General features: G+C 40.2%; 2 protein-coding genes across 2 annotated transcripts; both read left to right on the top strand.

The window, feature by feature from the left end:
• Positions 1–274: 274 nt before the first annotated feature.
• sumo3a (small ubiquitin like modifier 3a) lies at positions 275–4025 on the top strand. Its single transcript, XM_046413189.1, has 4 exons — positions 275–426; positions 1293–1421; positions 1604–1675; positions 1813–4025. The coding sequence occupies exons 1-4, from the start codon at positions 406–408 to the stop codon at positions 1873–1875; spliced, it is 285 nt and encodes a 94-aa protein (XP_046269145.1). The 5' UTR covers positions 275–405; the 3' UTR covers positions 1876–4025.
• A 2399-nt stretch (positions 4026–6424) lies between these two features.
• Positions 6425–14897, top strand: LOC124072493 (thrombospondin-type laminin G domain and EAR repeat-containing protein-like). Its single transcript, XM_046413958.1, has 13 exons — positions 6425–6782; positions 7987–8210; positions 9173–9513; positions 9898–9988; positions 10101–10257; positions 10384–10515; positions 10612–10682; positions 10884–11045; positions 11161–11368; positions 11466–11698; positions 13129–13307; positions 13444–13545; positions 13788–14897. The coding sequence occupies exons 1-13, from the start codon at positions 6686–6688 to the stop codon at positions 13939–13941; spliced, it is 2151 nt and encodes a 716-aa protein (XP_046269914.1). The 5' UTR covers positions 6425–6685; the 3' UTR covers positions 13942–14897.
• The last annotated feature ends 394 nt before the right edge of the window (positions 14898–15291 follow it).

Genomic DNA, 15291 nt, shown 5'->3' with positions numbered 1-15291 from the left:
TTAGCATTTTTGGAAGACATCTCAAAAATCAGAAGAAGTTGTGGGTTTCTCACTTGTGTGTAAAACTGAATATTTATATATTTTATTTTAAATTTAAAAACACACAGGTGGTTTGGTGAGAACAGTTTCCATGTCTATGAGTATTCAGAGGTTTGACATAGTATTACCTTTTTACTTTTTTTCAGTTCGCGTGATCGCGTATTTTGTACAGGTGCGCGCTCCCGCGTCCGCGCTCCCGCGGTTTAGTCGTCACGTGGTCCTGTCAGATCCAATCGTTTATTTATAACAGCGGTCCAAAGCGCGCACCGGTCGGCGGAGGCGAAGAGAGGGCAGAAGGCGGCAGAAAGACAAACAAAGCTCAATTAAACGATTGTCGGGAAAACCTGCACACGAAATACAGCCAGGATGTCAGAGGAAAAGCCAAAGGTAGGAAATCATGGGTCCAAGAACTGCAGGTTTGTAGTGATGGCTCAGTCGCGGTCCTGCCAAACCATCTCTCAGATGTGCAATCTAAAATGGCCTGGTTTGCACGTTTCTCTGAATCGGCGCAGTGTTTGTTTCGCAAATGAATGAGTACACGCACATCCATATTTCCATTTTAAAGGCTCTGCAAGAACGCTTTACATACAAATAGGATAGATTTCGTCCTGCCAGTAGAGTTCTCGAAGATTGCGAGCGGAATGCCAGTTACACTACGATTGTCATTTGCGGATTTTTTCTTTGTCGAAACGGGACCACGTTATGTCCGCAACGCCGCAAATGCCGCAGCTGCAGCGGTGACAAAAGAGCGCCAGTGGAGGTGACGCACTCGTTCAAAAACTCATGTGTCTCTGCTATTTTTGCCGTTTTTGGTGTGTCGGTGTGTGTTTGAGCACAGTACAACAAAAAACTGCTAGCAGCGTTAGCCGGCAGCTAAACACAGCATCGGTCTTAAAGGGCTGGCGTAACAACCAGCTAGCCCGGAGCTAATCATGCTAACGCTACCATCTGTGACTGTCCGGCCAGCAAACCTGCCAGAATTATTCTGACTAATGTACGCTGGTTTTGGTTAATATATGTACAAAATGGAGTAACCGTATTCCTTCACTGGAACACCGCGGCCGCTGTTCTTTTAAAGTTGCTGAATATATATAGCTTGCAGTCAACTTCCTTGGATACCATACGCCTCTGGTAACGGTGCTCTTTTCTTGTGCTGCTTCTCAAATGTAAGATCCCAAGTGCAATTTTTGTGGGATCTCGTTTATTTGAGACCTAAACTGTCTGGTTTATGAAACGAGTTTGTCTGTTTGCAGGAGGGAGTAAAGACTGAGAACGATCACATCAACCTCAAGGTTGCAGGGCAAGATGGGTCGGTGGTCCAGTTCAAAATCAAAAGACACACACCCCTCAGCAAACTAATGAAGGCGTACTGTGAACGACAGGTGAGTCAACGGCACAGATGCCTGCCTTTGAATATCGTCATCTACAAAAATATGCCAGTATTTTTGGACTTACTGTAACACCTCATTCAGCCTCCCTATGAGTTGCACACTTTGCTTTGCTGTTTCTGTCCTGAAATTTACACATGGATTCATCTTCATTTCTGTTGTGTTGCTTCCTGCAGGGCCTCGCAATAAGGCAGATCAGGTTCAGGTTTGATGGCCAACCTATCAATGAGACGGATACACCTGCACAGGTAAGACATTATGCTATGTTCACCATTATATTCTCTTAAAACCAAACCGAACTAATCTTTCCACTCTTCAGTCATTTTACGTGATCAGTTATTGTTTATATCCTCACACTGGAACCTCTTTACTCCGCTCCTCCCAGCTGGAGATGGAAGATGAAGACACCATAGATGTTTTCCAGCAGCAGACAGGCGGACGCTGTTAAGCCTTCCCCACCTCATTGACAGCCACCCTCAGACTGCGCCCACAGCCACCTTCACTATCCCTCCTCATCGCTCCTTTCACCCTCTTATTATTATTATTATTATTATTGTTATTATTATTATTATTATTATTATTTCCTAAGTTTAAAGTTGTCTATCACAGTTTTTCGTCAGGTGTGTGTGGGGGGAGCTTCTCAGCTGTTTATGTACTGTCTCAGCCAGGACTGAACTTTTGTGCGTGTCAACAGTCTCTCTGCTGGCCAGTTAGGACAACATTTCCTTCCGGCACCATAGGCTGTGATTGGACCAACAGCACGTCACAGCTGTTCCTGGTTTGTCAGTGCTTCTCATCCACTCTCCAGTGAAAGCTTGTTATCCAGTAGTTTGTCACGGTTTTCATTCAGCAGGGTCGAATGGGAGGCTCAGCAAGATTTTGTCCAATGGTCAGTCAGTGAGCAATGAAAATGTTTTGAAGTGGAAGCACTATCTGAACTTAATACACACCCGCCTTCCATTTCACTTCGCTTCGTTTTTGTTTTTTTTTGTCTGAATGGTGACTCCTGCTCTTCTGTCAAAAAGGTATTTTAATTCTCTTTGCATTTTAGATGCTTTTGCTAAAGAGGTCTACAATGTGTTTTGTATATTTGATTTTTCTTTTAACAATTAACACCAGGGGGCTTGTTGATTTTTTTTTTTTTGTTTGTTTGTTTGTTTTTCTTGTATAGAAGTATCAGAGTGGATGTTACATAAATGTTGTGGGGCCTGGACCAATACTCCAAAGACCGAACTTCTGTTTCATATTTGATGTACTTGGATGTACAGGAAACTGCAAGGTCAAAACTGTCACATTTTAAGGGAGTTTGTGTTTCAGTAATGTTATTTGCATCCTCTTCTAAATGAGAGAGCTTCTTTGTTGTTATCCGGTACAGACTGTTGTCATTCATCCAGCCAAATGCATGTTTAGAGGTGAGAAATGTAATTCAACCTTTGACAGAACTGGCTGTGTAAGGATAGTCTCTTGGCATGAAACACATAACTTTCTGTTTCATTTCCCTGTTTTTTGAGTAAGCGGGCAGGTGGCCAGTCTCTATTGTATTTTCGAGTGGCCACGCTTGTGGATTTTACATTTTTGGGGGTGGGGTTAAAGTAGAGGTTGTGCTGTGGGTGGGTGTAAGTGGAAGCTTGTACCTCAATGCTGTTTTAGGGTCAGCTGTCTCATCTCTGTATCGTGCTTGTGAATGTAGGCTGAGACTACTGATTCTAGATTTGTTTTGAAGTGGAGCAACTTCCAGTTTGAGCAAGGATATCCAACAGAAGTCTGTCTTTTCCTCAACACACTTTGATGACACTTTTCACTGCTCTGTCAACCGTCAAGCTGTTCCTTGTCTGTGTGTGTGTGTGTGCGAAAAGCAGAAGTTGCAGGCCATTTGTTCAAAAACCTGACTGCAGTGTTGCCAACAGTGAAGATAACCCAAGCGGTGATAGTGATTATTTACAGGTTTGGAGAAGGATGCATGCGGTTGGTTGCAAATCTGGAGGGCAGGGAGGTCAACCAATGGAGTTTGGGAGATAAGTGTACCCACAGGGCCTCGTTCTTTGTACGTGGATAACTGAGTTGGCTTGATTGTTGATGAACTTGGATTTTTCTGCTTTGTCATGATCAAAGTGTATCTGTTGTTGAAGAAAGTAATCCTTGTGCTCAGAACCTGTAACCAGTAATGCAAACTTATTCAGAGGAAGTTGGATCATGACTCTTTCTTTGTTTAACAATTTTATATTTATTTTCAGATAAGGCTACACCTCTCTTTACGGGCATCTGATGGTCAGTTTTGTCACAACTGGACAGGTTCCTAGTTAAGTAGTCCATTCATACTAAGTACGGCAAAGTACTTTTTCAGACATTTGCAATACAGATTCAGTTGATGCATCATAAGGTTTTAAAATGATGCATTATGGGCTTTTGTTGTAATTGGCTTTTCTTTTTTTTTCTCCTTTAATCTTTAAGGTGTGTTCCCAAACGCATCAATGTAGTTTTGCTCAGCCATATTAGAAGGGTGCTCTCCTTTTTAAAAGGGTAATTAAACTGTAGTCTACATCAATGTTTTTCAGCTGTATTTTTGTGTCATTGTAATAAAAAAAAAAGAAAACATGATTCAAAATCTTTCATTTCAAAATGAATATTTGACAGACGCTTGAAAAAGCTTCACTATATTGCTATCTGCTTGAAATATTCACTGTGGTCCACTTTGGCCCCAGTGAAACTAAAATTAAATGTGAAGATTAACCAACTCTCATTCTTCCCACAGTCATTAACAACAAGCATTTGGCAAAATTGTGTAGTGAAGTGACATGTTAATCTTTGCGTGATTACTCTTGAAGACATGCCTCCACACAAGCCAGTCACAATCACGGTTTCATTTCTGGTCTCACAAAGTAAGAGCACAGTTGCCAAGTCGGCCTTCTGCTTGCATTTGAAGAAGCGAGTTAGCTGGACAAAGCTGGCTAATGTACAGGCTAAACTACATAATGTATGAAGAACGTGGCCCAGGTCTTGTCATGATATTTGTTTCTCTACTGATTTGTACATTATTTGTGGTCTTTTACTACTGTATACAATAAATATAGTTTGGTACTCAGATTTGCTGTCATGTGCATTATTTTGTGTTAATGTAATCCTAGAAAAGGTGAAGTACTGACTTACTTATTTAAATACTACTAGATACTAGAATTTTTTTTTTTCACAGGGCAAATACTCATCACTTATCGTTGGCACAGAATTTATATCCTAAGTTGGGTTGCAATGCCTGTTCCTTGATGCGCTTTTATAAAACTTTTTTGTTGTAGTACCAAGAAGCAAAACAAACAATCATAGACATTTGTGTGTGTGTGTTTCATGAGTGTTCAACCTTTTAACTTCAGTTTTCTGGCATGCTGTACATTTCGTTGCTTGGTGGAAATGGCTGTCATTGAATTATATATAGTTATAGTTCTTGTGGGGTTCATTATGTAAGGATGTAAGGCATGGCTTCAGTTCCCACCGGGACCCTGCCTGTGTGGATCCACATGACACCGTGGCTTGAGGAAAACAGACAGCTAGGTGGTGCCAGTGATCTAAGATAACTTCTCGTCTCTGCCTGGCACTCTTAATTCTGTCATAAAACAACTTAAACATAACACAGCTTTAGAGAAGATTAGACTTAACTCTGCTGTCATTTAGTAAAAGTACGAGGTTTTGCATTTAACCAGAAGTGCAAAAAGCAAAGCACGTGGAAATGAAGACATACATACACACAGTAAATACAGAGTGAACATGAGCAGCAGTTACAGAATAAACAGCTGGATGTATGAATATGATGTCTTTGCTATAAATCAGAATGAAAAATAAAACTATGAAAAGCAGTAAAAAACAGCTATGCATAAAAGTAATGGGCACAGACAAAACAGACTGGTTGGGTAAAGGACACGTTGACATACTAAACCGGGACTGATAATTATTTCAAATAATCTTTTAACTTCCAGGGTCTGTTTTATCGCCTGATGCCTGATTTAGAACTTTAGATATCATCACTGACTGCCCGATCACATTCAGCACAACTGGAACAGTGATAAGGCTAACAGCAGCGGGTGATGAGTCCAACCAGGAATCAGGAAAAGCATGCATGAGAGGACAATCTACACGAACTCTAACTGCATCTGAACAGATCCCTGTGAAACCACACAGCCACTCCATACCATGGCTGGAAGGAAAAAAGATTAATGAATGGATAGAGAGAAAAGGAGAGCAAAAGTTGATATCTTGTATACTGATCTTTATGCAATCTATGGTCTACATGTGGGTGAGAGGAAGAGAGACAAAGCGCATTTGCCTTGTAAATGTGCTGGCTCGGAGGATGAGAGGATTCAGAGAGATCTGACAAAAGCAGAGATGCCGACGTCTCTCACAGCGCAGTTTGATTGATTGAGCACTAAACAGCAAGCGTGGCTCAAACAGACTTCGTATGTGAAAGTCAGATTCCAGTGATTTACAGGAATCCAAACAGGTTGAAATAAATCCAATAAAACATGGAAAACATGGCTTTCTTAGTGTTTTGCCATTGCAGTGCTTTCCTAAATTCACTGTCCTGAGACTTCATTACACATTCAGCAAGTAATAATCCTGGTTTGAAACTCCAATGTCACAGCTGGGTACATGCACATTCCTCGGTTTCTCAGGTAATAAACTACAGGATAAGAGCTAATATGATAATAGCTCAGACTCATATCCATCTATCCATCAGTGGACCAAAGGTCACATATGGTCTGTTGCTTTTAATTAAAAAGAGATATTTTCTATGCTAAGGCCTCTTTTGACAGAAGTTGCATTAAAATATTCTGTGTGTTATAAGTGAGTTTACACACACACACAGAGTGGAGCAAATCGCCCCTCTGGCAGCTCTGTGTCATCAGTGGCGGTTGAGGGAGGGTCAGTGACAGGCTGTATGGTGATTTGCATGGCTCTGGTGTTTAAAAGGAGCTGCAGGTGCAGGATTCTCCACACAGATGGATGGGCTCCTCTCTGCACACAGATGCTCTGGGACTGCCCACTTTGATTGTTTGAGTACATGAGAATCTTAGATCACCAGTGAAGAATAGTCTGTTAGCACGAGGCTTTTCTTTTGAGTCGGAAGATCTGAAAATGCTCACTTGTGTCAGTATGAAGAACACACAGTCATCTGGTGCGTGTTGTCGCTTGACATAGAGACAAAGGGAGCAGGACGGAGAGAAATACCTTCAAGATGGATACACTCGTACAAGCTGTCAACTGAACCCAACATGCTTTTTGAAATGTCATCGCTGATATTTGTGCAGTTCCTTCTCTTTGGATTAAGGGTCGTTGAGTCCACTGCAGATACATGGAAACACTGTACAGGTGCTGTACCATTTTATTCTTTTCTATCGTTGCCATCGTCAGATTTACCTTCTATTACCTCGACTCACTTGAGCACATCTGATGTTGGAGTTAATGATTATTCAGCGAATGCTTTATGGTTTCATCTAAAAACCTGAGAAACCCCTCCAGCTAAAATTCTTTTGGATAATTCCAACTGTCTGCATCTGCTCACGGTACAGTGGGAGTGTTTGTATGTGCAGTGTTGCGTGCCATATTAACTTAAATTAACATCCACAAGCAAGTATAGACATTGGATGTGGTTTAGGTTCCACAGAAATAGTATACACATCAGAATATGAGAGAGAAGGGGATGCATGGTTTTCTCATGCCTCTTCAGTTTTGGAGTAATTCTCTTCTATTATTCTGGTTGATCAAAGAGTCTCCTACTTAAAAACAACCCCTCCTAAAACATCAAATAGCTCCTATGCCACCCAGGGCAATTTCTCACACACTGGAGAAACCAGGAACTCAAGCATGCTATGACATTAATTGATTTATTAGTTTATAGCAGTTGTCCCTAACCTTTCGTAACATGCGTCCCTTTTAAACAAAGCTGAGCCTGCTTGTGACCCCCTGGTGGTATATATTAACCTACGAGCAGTAGTGAGCAGATCCTTGCTTCAAGTATAAGTACTAATACTGCACTGTAAATGTGCTCCATTACAAGTCCTGGCTGTTACTTAAGTAAAAGGTATTTAAGTATGATCATGAAAACATACTCACACAAATATTAAAAGTACTCAGAGAATGTCCCCTGACAATTAGTGATACGTGTTTGGTCTGCAGGCATCTTGTAATTTTTGTGAAGTAGCTAATAATTAAGCTGTCAAATAAAGGCAGCGGAGCAAAAGTTTAAAGAAACTTTGGAGCCAAGAACCTCCAAATTATACTGAAGTTAAATGAACTTACTTACATTCCACCCTATGAGTGATTGCCCCTTCTTCAGTTGTTTCATTTGAATAATCTTTAGAAACCTGGAGAAAGAACAAACAATGCAATCTAGATGGATCTTTTTAATTTCTTGTTATCCCATTAATCATCTCAGCCCTTCAGATTTATTTTGTGACCTCTCCCCAACCTAAGATCAGAAACAGCTGCTTTATGGTGTATCAGCTTCTGCATAACAAGGCTTAAGCTGTAAAACAATCTTCCTGATCTCTTTATTTGCTTTTTTTGTCTTCAGATTCACTCCCTCTGGATCTTCTGTCCTTTGTCCTCGAGAGGGACACCTCCAAACTTGTGCCCGGGGTGCAAATGAAGCAGTCTGGAGGGGTGAGGGGTGTCCATTTCTTAAGTCCTCATACCTCCATGAGCTTTCCCTCCTCAAAGGTGCTGGTGAACTGCAACCTTTTTCCCAAAGAATTCTCCATTGTTGTGACGTTAAAAGTCACTCGCAGTGCAGCCAAGGTGAGCAGCCCAGAAACACAGTCATGTCAGTGGTGGAACTCAGATTTTTTACTCAAGTGAAAATACGAATGCTACAGTGAGAAAGTACTCTGTTACAGGCAGCAGTCCTTTATTCAAAAAGTAAAAGTAGAGAAATAATATCAACAAAATGAGACGAAAAGTAACTAAGCAACTTTACTTGAGTAGTTCTATTTTGCACATTCTACTACTTTGTACTGTACTACTTCACTACATTTATTTGACAACTTTAGTTTTTGGTAACTCTACACATTTAGTGTAATAACACAACATATAATCAACAAATTAATTTTGATGTAACATTATATATTAAAATAAAGAAACTTAATCGAAGCCCAAAGGGAAATCCGCATGCTATTCAAAGATAAATAAACGATATAAAGGAATTAAACTACCTTCACCTGCTTTAATGCATCAACAATCATAGCCCAATAATACAATACACATAACTGTCAAAGTACTTTTGGTGTACTTGGGTGCTAACCTTTTACTCAAAAGAAAATTGAAATGGATAACTTTCACTTGTAACAGAGTATTTCTACAGTATGGTATTGCTACATTTACTTAAATAATGAGTAACTACTTCTTACACCTCGGATTGTGTATTTTGGAGGTAGGTTTATATAATGTATATAATGCACTGTGGTTTACAAACTCATTTTAATCTGAATTTTAATCTGAAAAGTTATGAGTGAGTGTAACTGTCAGATAACTAAAATGAACAATATTTCTCTCTGAAATGTAGTGAAGAGGAAGCACTAAGTAAAACTGATATGTGAGTTGCAAGTGGGTTGCAACAAAATTTATTTGCACTATCAATATCAGTATCGGCCATTGATTACTACAGCAGAAGTGCCTCAGAACTGTATTTCAATGCAATATTTACTCAAGTGTACTTTGTGCCAAACACAGTGTATCTGATTGTTTTTCATTTTGCCTTTCAGAGAAATGAATACATCTTTTCCTTGACACAGCCAAACAAAGTGGAGAAAAGAGGGGTGGGGGACAAGGAAGAGGAGAATGATAAAGGGAACATTTCGGAGAGGAACAAAGAGAAGGAGACGGGATGGCAGGCGAAGAGTAATGAGGAGCGTGGACAGCTCATCCTGGGACTGAGGCTCTCGAAAAAACGTCTGCACTTCCTTTTCAGAGGTCACGAAGGGGTTGTGGAGCACTGGGGGTTTCGAGACGCCCGACTGGCTGATAACCAGTGGCACACTCTAGTTTTAACCATTGGTGGTCATCACGTTAGGCTCACAGTGGACTGTAACTCACCCCTGGAAATGTAAGTTTGCCTTTTTTTTTTTGCTCCTCTTAAGAGCTTACAGGGTGGATATATTGTCTGTCTCCCACCATGCTCTCTTCCTGTTCTCTCTGAATTCCCTTGAGGGACAGTACATCTGTCACCACAGTACAATGGCACTGCTCCAAATCTGCTTACACCCTGCAGCCATATCATAGTGTCCTGACAGTATGTGATAGATGGTTTTCAGTGGAAACTCCCTCCGGCACAGAGAAGGGTGGAATATCACCACCTGTACAGCACCTATATGATACAAACGCTGACTTGGACTTACTTTAATTACAGAGACTTTTAATTCATTTGTAGAAAAAAAACCCCAACTTACTCAAGCTATTAGAAATAATTATGTCTTTTTATGGCAAACAGTGTTCCCTCCAGGCCTTTCCCCTCAAGTCTCAACTTTCAGGAGTCGAGATTCCACATTGGCAGTCGGGGGAGATGGAAAGGCTTGTATTCCGTAAGGCTTCCACATCACTGATTTTCATAAGGAACAAGCTGCCAAACCAAACCTGTTTTCTCTAAAACAGTCAAACCTCTTCCTCCTTCTCTTCTGCCCCATGCTTGCACAGGGCCTTTTGAGACAGCTGGTTTTGGTGCCAGGTTCGGATGCCACCCACCTCATCTGCCCCTCTTCCAAACCACAGCTAGCAGCTCTTTCAGTGCCACCGCTTCTCTCAGACCTGCCTGTTAAGGGGAGGGAGGGTGATGGCTCCATGACCTCCTATGGTAACTCGAAGAAGCATTTCTACACGTTGTTGTAGTATGACGTAAGACATGAGATAATCCCATGTGAGTTTGTCTGCTTCTTTGCCTTTTTGATTGTCTGCTTGTGTTTTGACCACGTACTGTCAGAAACAGATGAGCGAGTGTCAGTGGGGTCGGAGCGGTTGTGCTCAGAGCTAGTACAAGGCCAGCTGTGGTTCAACCCGCTTCGGAAAGGCCTCTACTTCTGTGATGGCACTATGTGGATTTCTGTGCTAGAAGGTGAGAGTCTAACATCAATAATCCTCTCCTGAACTAAAGTTTATATTCAGGTTAGGTTGAAAATTTGACAAAATTCTCAACTCCCCCTCAACTCAGATCATAAACGACTGGATTATGTGTTGGAACACCAGGTCCTCACCACCAGCTCGGAGACACATGATGTAGAGGTACCCTTTCACTTTATACATTTGTTTTGGTTTTTTTCATTCATGTGTGTTTGTGGTTTTCATACTATTGCAAGGATCCTCAGTGAAGAAAGAATATTTTCCTCTTGGGGAGACTTGTGGTTTTTCATAGCTGTGTTACCAATCAGTGTGTTCACGAGATAATGACAACACTTTTCTCTAAAAAATTCATCCAATCTTAAGGTATTTCAGGTACCTGGCATGGGTCTGATGGCAGCGATGGCTCATCGGTCACCAGCCTCTGGCTCCGCTGTATATCTGTGGAGCCACACAGGTTTCCAGCCCTACCAGAATATTAGCACATATGGAGCTCTGGCTTGGAGACACTTCAGCATAGGCAAGAAGGTATGACAAAAAGCAAGAGATTGTGGGTTGTGGAATATGAATTGAGCACAAGCGGATATTGACCTGGTCAAAACATTTTGGAGAGCTGATCTTCCATATGTTTTGATACTTCTAGATATTTCTGGTGGTGTCTAACTCTGGCAGAGGGCCAGACAAGCAGTTTAACAAGGAGTCAGACATGGATGTCTCTGTGATTTACAAGTGGAGCAGAAAAAGAAAACAGTTTGTGCAGTTCCAGACCCTGCAGACCCACTGTGCACGGGACTGGGAGGCTTTTAACATCAACCGACAAACCTATCTTGCTGTGGCCAATCACAGACAAGGTAAAAACTAAATATCTTTCAAATTACTTGTTAATTTGACATCCACAAAATATTGCGCTGCTCTATTGCATCCCCATCTTTCTGTTTTGTCTTCTAGGTAATAATAATCACACTATAGACAGTGTGATATACAAATGGAACAGGTTAACAAAGTCTTTCAAGGTTCACCAGATGCTGCCAACCTCAGGGGCCTACGACTGGGAGTTCTTCACAGTCGGACCGTACCATTTCCTGGTGGTCGCAAACGCCTTTGATGGAGTGACCACTTCTGTAGACTCAGTCATCTACCTTTGGGTAAATGGAAGCTTCCAGGTGTTCCAGACAATCAAGGTATGTTGTGAAGATAAAAGAAATGTGTAATCAGTGTTGATTGCCTAACTCACACACATTGAGAAGTACCCCACCACAATACAGAATAAAATTTGATCACACTTTGAGCGTGGGTGGAAATTAAGCTTAATAGTGCTTAAATTTAGCATTTTTTTGGTGTGAGATTTCCATACCATTCATCTTCCCGCCAGCTGGTCTTTGATTTCATCTGATGAGATCTGTATCTGTGAGATGAGTATGGAAAACCGTCTTGTCTGTACACACAGAGGGATGGGAATACAAACGGAGAGATAAAAGGGTAATTAAAGAGTGACGGGAAGCAAGGAACATTTAAGACAGAACCAAAAATAGAACGTGTGGTTTGCCATGATTTGCTTGAGCGATAGCAGTGCTTTGACATGTAACTGATAGTGAATCATATATTTGAATATCGACAGATTTGTGAGAGAGTGTTGACACATTGATTGTCACACGAGAAACCACAAGGCGATAACTCAGGGGAATTCTTGGGGCAGATGGAAATTAATCCTATAAATTATTTATTGTTTATTCCACAAAAAGCTGAGAGAGTAATGTGTGTGTATATACACACATATATAGATATATGTGTATATATATATACACACACGCACACATAAGTGCCAAGATCTTTTGCACAAGATAAAGATAAGTAATAACAAATCAATGTAAAACAATATTGCAATATGCAATATAAGAATAAGTAAAAGTCCTACATTTAGGATCTCAAGAATTTTCAACTAAATATACCAAAGTATCCAAAGTACATGTACTTATTACACAGGGCCCCTTTGAGTGAAATGTTACTGTTGTTATTATTATGATATGTGACATTATCAGATTTTTAATATAGATGCAATAATGTGAAGTTGCATTTTACAGTTGTAGCTGGTCAATGTAGAGCTGCTATTAACTACTTTAAATATAGATAAAATAGATAGGATAGGACAGATAATTTGGCTATTTCTCTATTATTTGGATGTAAACTGATGACATTGTGGTTCATGTTTGCTGCCTTAATCCCTTGGCTAAGGGTTCATGTTTATTTTTTGTGAAAATAAGATAATTTAAAACCTTTTGCGCCTCAGACAGTTATTTAAATGACACCATCTGATATGATGTCTCTTTGGTGGAGCTGCTAACAACTCACAGAAATCCGAACCATGACAAGGGGCCCCAACTAGACGTTGCTGTTTTTTCCAAGTCAAATGCTTCATTTGGAGAACTCCAGCTGTCGAATAAAGTGGTGTTTAAAAAAAGTACAATTTTCCTTGAATATACTCAGAGTAAGAGTATGCTACCTCAACATTACACTTATGTACAGTAATTCAGTAAATATACTTTGTCACACAGTCGCACAGTTTACACTACCACAGATTAAAGATGGTGTCTCTCTCTTGCTGTCGATCTAGACGTTCTGCGCCACAGACTGGGAAATGTTTCAGATTGGCAGTAGAGTCTTCTTAGTTGTTGCCAACGGACACAGACTCTATGTGAACGGACCCAGTCAATACGCCATCAACTCCACTATCTACGAACTGGACATGAATGGACAACTGTTTGTCCGCTTTCAGGATATTGTCACCTATAGGTACAGATGTGCAAACATTATAGCATGCCAAGTGCATGTACACACAGACAGACCATGAGAACACTTCCTTTGTAATAACCTGTTTGCTGCCATTTCAACCTCTTGTCATCGCCACATACCTTTTCTGTCTCTCCAGTGCAGTGGACTGGGAATTCTTCAGCCTCGGGGAGGAATACTTTCTGGTTGTCGCTAATTCCTTTAACGGAGAATCCTACTCTCTCAACAGCATTATCTACAGGTACTCAGCATGTCAGCAACACCCATCCCAGTGGGAAATAATTCATCCATTCTAATGGCCATCTAACGTAGTACTGAGTCATACGCCAACACTGTTGTAATGTAGATTTATTTTCCTCCAGCAAGCTGAACTAGTGAAGGCATAGCAGCACTAGCAGAGTGCTCATTTTAGGTCTGTAGCATCTTCATTAAGGAGATGTAAAAATACTTCTGATCTGACTCCTCTTCTCTGTTTGTTTTTAGGTGGCAGGGATATGAAGGCTTTGTTCCTGTTCATTGGCTCCCAACAATTGGGTGCAGTGACTGGGAGTTTTTCAGCTCTGAAGGGGAATCGTATCTGATCTACTCCAGTGCCAGGGCACCTCTTTCCAAAATCTTCAAGCTGAAAACCTACTAGGAAAGAAAAGAGTGTGTATGTGGTTTTGTGTACTGTATTTATTTTTCTGTACATGATGTTCTTCTTTGTGAGTGTATTTATGTTCCTTTATGAAAAAATGTTTGCAATAATGTTTGGAAAGTATGAGTATGTCTCAGCAAATGTGCCTTTGTAATACCGTGGCAATGCAAAATTTACATACTGCAAACCATTAAAGTAATGTTTTTAAGGGTTTTAACAACCAGAAGAGGATTTCACATTCAACAATTAGCCTGCATAGGAACTGCTCTTGGTGGATTTTGAAGAATAATTTAGATATTTCTTAGAGCAAAGTCATTTAAATTTGACAGTTTAAGACTACAATCATTGAATGAAACGGATAAATGTTAAAATCATGTGGTATTCCTTCACAGGAATTAAGTTATTCTGGTGTTTTGAAACTGCGTTTAAACCATCACACAGGGAGATAAATTGGAAAAATTCAAATTTGCTTTGTGGAAACTAAGAAGAAATTTCCTAGAGGTTCAGGCTGGGGCAAGTTTGTATAATGACCATATCTGCACCCCAGTATGCCAACAGAGCTAAGTTAACAACTGATGTACCTCAATTTAACACAAATATAGCATATAACATGGATAAGATTTTTATGAGAATATGTATATTTGCATTCATCATCCGACAGAAATGAATGCAGTGCAAGAGTTCTATCTTTATGCGAATAAACATTTAATATTAATGATATTTAACATTTTGTTTTTTCAGTGGAATATGTGTTTTCACATTGATTGATTGACTGATGACTAGTTGTTTGCCTCAGACTACATGAATTATCAATAAAAAGTGACAGTAAATTATTGAAATAACAATAAATCTGACTTAATTTGTTTATTTGCAAGATAAGAGTTGTTTGTGCATTGGCTAACTTCAGCTATGCTCACTTAGAGCTTTTTGCGTTGACCACAAAAATGGTAAACATACCCGGCAGGATCAATCGACAGAAAAAAAGCTTTAATTCCAAGTAAAGTCGTGGCTAATGAAATATGTGAAGAGGATTTTGATTGGTATGCGACGCTGCTCACACGGCCCACGGCACATAACTGCCAACTTCTATACAAACAACCCTAAAACATGTTTGTTCAAGAAGACTACAAGCCCCATAACTTCAAGCCTGGACTTGTCGGAAATGTTTTTTTTTTTTAGCTATAAAACAAAATGTAGGTAAGCTTGTAAAATATGAGTGTGCTTTTATGGCTGTTTTATGATTGACAGTAAATTACTGAAATCACAATAAACAAAACTACAGGTGTTTTATGCACTAGACAAATAATAAAAGTATCTCCAGTTACATTCATTGTGAGCGTGCGCGTTAAC

Source organism: Scatophagus argus, chromosome 15 (assembly GCF_020382885.2).
Source record: "Scatophagus argus isolate fScaArg1 chromosome 15, fScaArg1.pri, whole genome shotgun sequence".
NCBI lineage: Eukaryota > Metazoa > Chordata > Actinopteri > Scatophagidae > Scatophagus > Scatophagus argus.
Note: the sequence above shows the minus strand (reverse complement) of the source record. Positions and strands in the feature narration are given on the sequence as shown.

What these genes read in the sequence shown, in the direction of transcription:
- sumo3a (XM_046413189.1), top strand. Translation starts at nt 406, where the DNA reads ATGTCAGAGGAAAAGCCAAAG. An exon ending in TGTCAGAGGAAAAGCCAAAG is followed by an intron (nt 427 to 1,292) that starts GTAGGAAATCAT and finishes GTCTGTTTGCAG; the next exon opens with GAGGGAGTAAAGACTGAGAA. An exon ending in AGACGGATACACCTGCACAG is followed by an intron (nt 1,676 to 1,812) that starts GTAAGACATTAT and finishes CGCTCCTCCCAG; the next exon opens with CTGGAGATGGAAGATGAAGA.
- LOC124072493 (XM_046413958.1), top strand. Translation starts at nt 6,686, where the DNA reads ATGCTTTTTGAAATGTCATCGCTGATATTTGTGCAGTTCCTTCTCTTT. An exon ending in GTGGATTTCTGTGCTAGAAG is followed by an intron (nt 10,516 to 10,611) that starts GTGAGAGTCTAA and finishes CCCTCAACTCAG; the next exon opens with ATCATAAACGACTGGATTAT. An exon ending in CTCAACAGCATTATCTACAG is followed by an intron (nt 13,546 to 13,787) that starts GTACTCAGCATG and finishes GTTTGTTTTTAG; the next exon opens with GTGGCAGGGATATGAAGGCT.